The following is a 6,000-nucleotide window of genomic DNA, read 5'->3' as shown; positions in this document are numbered from 1 at the left end:
ATAAATTTTTCTGTGCTACTAAACAGAAAACAAATATTTGCATATTGGAACAGAAGACACATCTAGAGAAGATGTGGCAGGATTATTTAGAAGTCAAAATTTTCTCATATTTGGATGTGATTTCAAATCAAACTCAAATCTGGTTTCTTCTTACTGTCCAAACCAATTTGCTCTTTTACATTACTGGATTTACTACTGCCAAATGGCATAATCTTATTGCAGTTACCACCTTCAATGATGACATGTTTTTAAGGGCTTGGGATAATCTACAAAAAAGAGCCCTGTATTTTGATGATAGCGATTTTATGAAAGTCATTTTACTATTACTGTACTATCTTCTCTAATGAATGATCATTCAATAGTTATAAATATAAAACTCCATCCTCAAATAGTACCTTAGACTACCTGCTGCCTTAGCTTATAGTGTTCTAAAATTCTCTCATTCTGAAACCCTTTCTTCAGGGGAAGAGGATGGAAAATATGTTATAAAATTAAGCAATAAAAGAGTATTTGAGGTCTGAAATATTTGGTGATCATTGCTTGGGCCTTTTGGATATTTAAAAAGAATTCTATCTTTTACAATTTGGTCAGACAAAAAGAAAAATAAAACTATTTGAGAAACCTAAGCAATTTCAAAATAAGTTGTGCATGTTTTTGTAGTATTTGATAGCAGCTTTTTATTGGTTACAAAACCTAAGCCCATATACAAAATTAGGAACACATTTAGATGCCTCTTTTGAAAGAACGTTTTAGTCTATTTTAACTGATAGTTTAAAAAAAATAATAAAAACAATGCAATTTTTAAACACTGTTCTGAAAACTTAAAAGTGCAGCAATATATTCTGTTTCCTTTAACTATGAAATGGTGCAATTTCAATCCAAAACTGGTAAGGTCACAATAAAGAGAATCAAGTAACTGCATAGATCTATCTGCTTTACCTGACTCTATAATGTTCACTTGGACGTTGTCTGCACTTTCAGTGCAAGAAAAAACTGGAATCTTCACAGTAGTGGGAAAAATGTTCATTTTAATCTCACTGTAATATCAATGTGTGCAAAATCAACAGGGTAACTGTCAGTATATGTAGCAGGGTCATCAGAAATCAAGTTGGAAGGGGGAAAGGATTTTAATTCACCAAAGTATCTGGTGTATTTGGACTTTTCAATTTCACCAGTTTGTGACCTTAAATTGCTTTGACTTTGTTATACCTACTTTTAGTGAACACCACACAGTTTTAAGATTTTTAGACTTTGTGTGAATAGGATGCAGTTACCATATGAAGCTTCTTAAAACTCAACTTTTGGGGAAAGAAAAAAAAGGCACAATGAACTTCAACTCAATTTTATGTGCACAAGAGTTGAAAAGTCTGAGCCACCTTAAAGAGAAATTGATTCTAAAATTTATAAAACCTATAAATAATCAGAGGCCAAACCACTATATTAAAACAGATTCTCTAGCAAGTAAAAATCTTGCAGTTTAAACATACGCTTGTATCCACTTAGGATACAAGACAAAACTCACTCTTTAAAGTGGCTCCACCTTGGCAGATATATACTTTTAATGAATGCACACCTGCTATGTGTTGTTCATCAGTGAAAAAAAACCAGCTGATTCACAAAGCTCTGATGGCATCTGTCCTTGTCTTCATCACAGTAAATACACCCCACATCCGATCACTAAATTAGTTCAGATTTTTCTATCCCTTCACATCAATGCATTGGGAAATCACACCCAGTAAACAATGGCAACAAATCCATTTTTGTGATAGCTTACAGAGTTTCAAATTGTACATTCCCACTCCAGCAATACCATATCCTTTTGTAAATAACTGGGTCAGACAATTTTACCAAAAGCAATGACTTCACATAATACCACCAGATTATGCAGAACTATTTAAAGATCACTGCAAATCAGATTTATGCTGAAAAAATGGCAGCTTCTATACAGCCTTACACATACTTGTCAGTATCTTTTTTAAACAAGGGAATATGGTTTCAGAGTAGGTTCAGAATTAAGCTTTTCTGATACTCAAAAAATGAAGCTTTTTATGACACTTCTAAACAGTTGCTGGTTTGTTGCCAACCACATTATCAAAAGCACTGGTCACTAAGTAAAAAATAGTTTAAGACTAAATTACAGTAAACATGAAAGCTCCACAGTTTAAACCCAATATAAATCAACCAGATTCAATTATTAATTTAAAACAAAACATACTGACGACTGCAAGGTGAAAGCAAGACTCATGATCAAGGAGCCTTTCATTTCAGACTTCTCTTCCCCCCCCAGTTGGGGATCTTGCTTTCAGCTTAAACAGAAGTCCAAGTCCAGGACAGGTTGCAGCTCAGGTAAAATACCATGCACAGCATTTGATTACTTCAAAACAGCAGGAACACACAGGCTGAAGTGAGTGGCCAAACAGGGCTCGCTGTTCTCAGTTAGGGATAATGGCAAAAGCGTCACAGGTCCAAATCTAGAGCTCTTTCTCCAACCCTGGCTTCTGAGGCAGGTAATGAACACATCAATTACTGATAGATGAAGTACAGTTTGTTTTTAACTTAATTGTTTAATCAATAACCAAGTTTTCTTTTTTGTTTCATTTTTTTAAAGTTACTTTTTTTTTTTCAGTTTCACCAATGAAAATCATTTGGCTCGCATTTTAAAATCTATTCTTCCACATAAAGTATATGAAAATATGTTTGTGGAGGACAGTGATGGAGGCCCAGGTTGGACTGTGCCCCTGTAAAGTCTTCCAGAATGTACGCACGCATCATACCCAAGTGTCTTGATCCACAGCGCACCATTTTCCAAAGAAATGCTCTGTGGAAAGCCGAAGTGCCACTGCTATGAAATCTCTCTAGCAAATCTGCAGGCCGCGCTGTCAGCACGTGGCACCAGGAAAAAGAAGGAGAAAATAGGAGAGTTGGGGCTGTTGAAAACTCTAAAACAGTTTAGGAAATCATGCATATGCATTTATAGTCCATGTGAGAGTGACTTTTGGCAACTGCAAAGTGACCGATACACGGCTTGCTTTAAAAGCATCAAAACGAAGAGGAGGCGTGTGTGTTTGGGAGCCTTTTGATGTTGTTTGTTTTTGTCATTTGGTAGCCATCTTGGTGGTGCTTCAGGTTGATTGAGGAGAAAAGCTGCCCTCTAGGGAACTTAAAAATTAAATTCTTTTGTCTGAAGGTTGGCCGTTGGATCAAAATTGTAAGTACCTCCTTGTGTTGCTTCAGGAATGAGGCTAGGATCTTCATCAATCTATTTATAAAAAGCACAAACAAACCCATTTAATATTAAAATGTGGTTAACGCTAGATTCTTGCCTTACAGATATAATAATACTTTGATCCAGTGTAAGAAGTTGGCTTAAAAGCTTTATTTTTTTATTTTATTGCACAAAAATGGTTTTAGTGACTCAGTAATTATTTCATTAGGAAAAATAGAGATAAGCTGAAAACAATTTCCTGGAAACTGATACTGTATCCAAATTAATAGCAATTTGGTATAACTTAATTACAATGTTAGCTGAAATGTTCAAACCGAGTATTTGTTAGGAGAATTAAGGTATTTAAAACTGACTCCCTTTTAAACTCTAGCAATGGATTTTATTTGTCTATCATAACTGATAAATGGTAATCTGCCATTAATTTCTAATTAACTGATTCCAAAGCAATAAGAAGTATCATTGCAAACAACTTTTAATAATGAAGTATAAGATGATTTTAGGGAGGGGAAAAATAATGCAGAGTATGCCTAATAAAAAAATATTTTGATTCAGGTTGTCTAAATAACTAGAAAAAAATCTTTGTTTTGTTATTAAAGTAAAGAAATCATAAATAAATAAATTGGAAGTTCTAGGAAATTCACAAGGTAAGCTCCAATCTGCATTTAGACACATCAATATTGTACTTACATCATCACCAGAGAAATACTGATCTATGATCTCAAATGCTAATTTATAAATATCCTCATTTTCATGTTGCTGTAATGCTTCAATTTTCTCCAAACCTATTAAAATGAAATAAGTAAGATCAATAACTACATGAAAGATTGCTTCAAATCTCAAATAAGAGAAATCTCAATCAAAACATCTCTGAGGTTTTACCTTATACCTATCAGATTGGTAATGATGATAAAAAAAATCCCAACAATCCAGTAACAGTCAACACATGAAGGAACTATGGAAAAACTAGTACCGTGTTTCCCCGATAATAAGACCTATCCTGAAAATAAGCCCTCCCCTTACTGTGTAAGATTCCTCTAAAATAAGCCCTCCCCCGAAAATAACCCCTATTGAGATTGCTACGCTACATTACAGTACCCTCTGTATGCACCATCCCGTCCTCCCCCTCCCCCCCGTGAAACGCACACCGCACTCCGAGCTGCATCCAATCAGAGCTGCAGCAGTGAGCGCATCATCCTGTTCTTCCCCAGTGATTTGCTTATTGAATAAAAGTACATTTTTTTGTTCACATTTATCCGTTTATTAAAATTGCTGTCAATGTTCATTAAAATAAGCCCTCCCCTGAAAATAAGCCCTCTGGTGTTTTTCTGTCCAAAAAAAAATAATAAGACAGTGTCTTATTGTCGGGGAAACACGGTATATTAATACAATGCAGATGGAACTGTGATTGGTTCCTTTATTATGTGAATCAATTTAAAATTATGAAAAAAAAATCCCTCTGAATCATAGATGCTACTAGCAAACATATACCATAAAAGGGAGACTAACAGAAAGGTTTTATATCACACACACACACACACAAAATGGGTGCTTATTGACTAAGGAATGACTAAACAAATTGTATGTGAACATAATGAAATTTTGTTGTCAAAAAAAAAAGATAATGAGGAATTCAGAGAAACAGGAAAAATGATGTAGAGTTAAGAAAGAACCAAATATGCATAATGACTATAATATTTTTTTTAAAAAAGCAGGTGAACTGTGAAATACTAGAAGGAAACACCTTCCTCCTCCCTCCTTTTCTCAATAAAGAGATAAAGCAATAACTCAATAAAGCAACATCTACTGTGAGTCAACTGCTCAGTCAGTTGTCTTGCTCATGTTTTGCTTTTGCTATGAGAGAAAAATGTGATGGTGGGAAAATGGTTAGGGAGAAATGACTAAGTGTAAAAAAAGTAACAATAAAACTTAAAAAAAGGAATAAAAAAATTTAAGTATAAAGAGGATTTCTAATTGCTATCATAGCAAAGGCCAGTTTCTATAACAGTCCTATGATTTTCACAGGATCAGAGATTTAGACCTGGAAAGGATTTCCAAAGTCATCTAGCGCATTTCTCATTTTGCAGATGAAGAAATGAAGGGCCCACAGTGTTTAAAAGGATCTGTCAAAAGTCACATTCATCGTAAGAGGCAGTGCCAGAATCTGGAGGTCCTCTAACTCAAAATACAGAATTTTTCCATTGCATGTACTGACTATGGCATCCCCAGGGCCTTAAAAAAAAATGAATAGTCTGAAGCTAAGGAATATCACTGAACAGATATCAAATTCAATAAACTCAGTCTTAGGGCAGCTAGGTGGCATAGTGAATAGAGCAGGAGCTCTGGAGTCAGGAGGATGACCTGAGTTCAAATCTGGCCTCAGACACTTAACACTTACTAGCTGTGTGACCTTGAGTAAGTCACAACCCCAATTGTCCTTCCTTTCCCAAACCAAAAAGCAAAACAACCCCCGCCCCAGTCTTTCCTTCAATTGTCCTATTGGTTAGAGTACCCTGGAAATATCTGTTTAGGAGGAAACAATGTTATCTGCTGCAGTGAATGTTAATAAGTGAATAAAGGGTGGGAATTTGTAACAGAAGAGAGAAGATCTGATAAAAGCAGGTGAGATAAAATTAAAATTTCATAGGATGCAGAAGCTGAAAGGTTTTGTGAGTCTTATAAGGACAGATTAAATGTTGTTGCACTTCAAACAAAATCAAGTGAACCCTCCTCTCCAAATCCCCCCGTTTATGGTATCATCTTTCTCTCATCCACTC

General features: G+C 35.1%; 1 protein-coding gene across 1 annotated transcript in view; it reads right to left on the bottom strand.

Moving 5' to 3' along the window:
• Positions 1–651: 651 nt before the first annotated feature.
• The window catches only part of KPNA3 (karyopherin subunit alpha 3), a 108,081-nt gene continuing 102,732 nt past the window's right edge, over positions 652–6,000 (bottom strand). Inside the window, exons 16-17 of the mRNA XM_069063621.1 lie at positions 3,914–4,008; positions 652–3,259 (exon numbers count right to left, since the gene is read on the bottom strand). Coding sequence (XP_068919722.1) covers positions 3,161–3,259; positions 3,914–4,008 — 194 coding nt within the window. The 3' untranslated portion in view covers positions 652–3,160. The remainder of the gene's footprint in view (positions 3,260–3,913; positions 4,009–6,000) is intronic.

This window comes from Petaurus breviceps, unplaced genomic scaffold (assembly GCF_028583685.1).
Source record: "Petaurus breviceps papuanus isolate PSGF00001 unplaced genomic scaffold, PetGlider_PUasm1.0 90594, whole genome shotgun sequence".
Lineage (NCBI taxonomy): Eukaryota > Metazoa > Chordata > Mammalia > Diprotodontia > Petauridae > Petaurus > Petaurus breviceps.
This window is presented reverse-complemented; position numbering and strand designations above follow the sequence as displayed.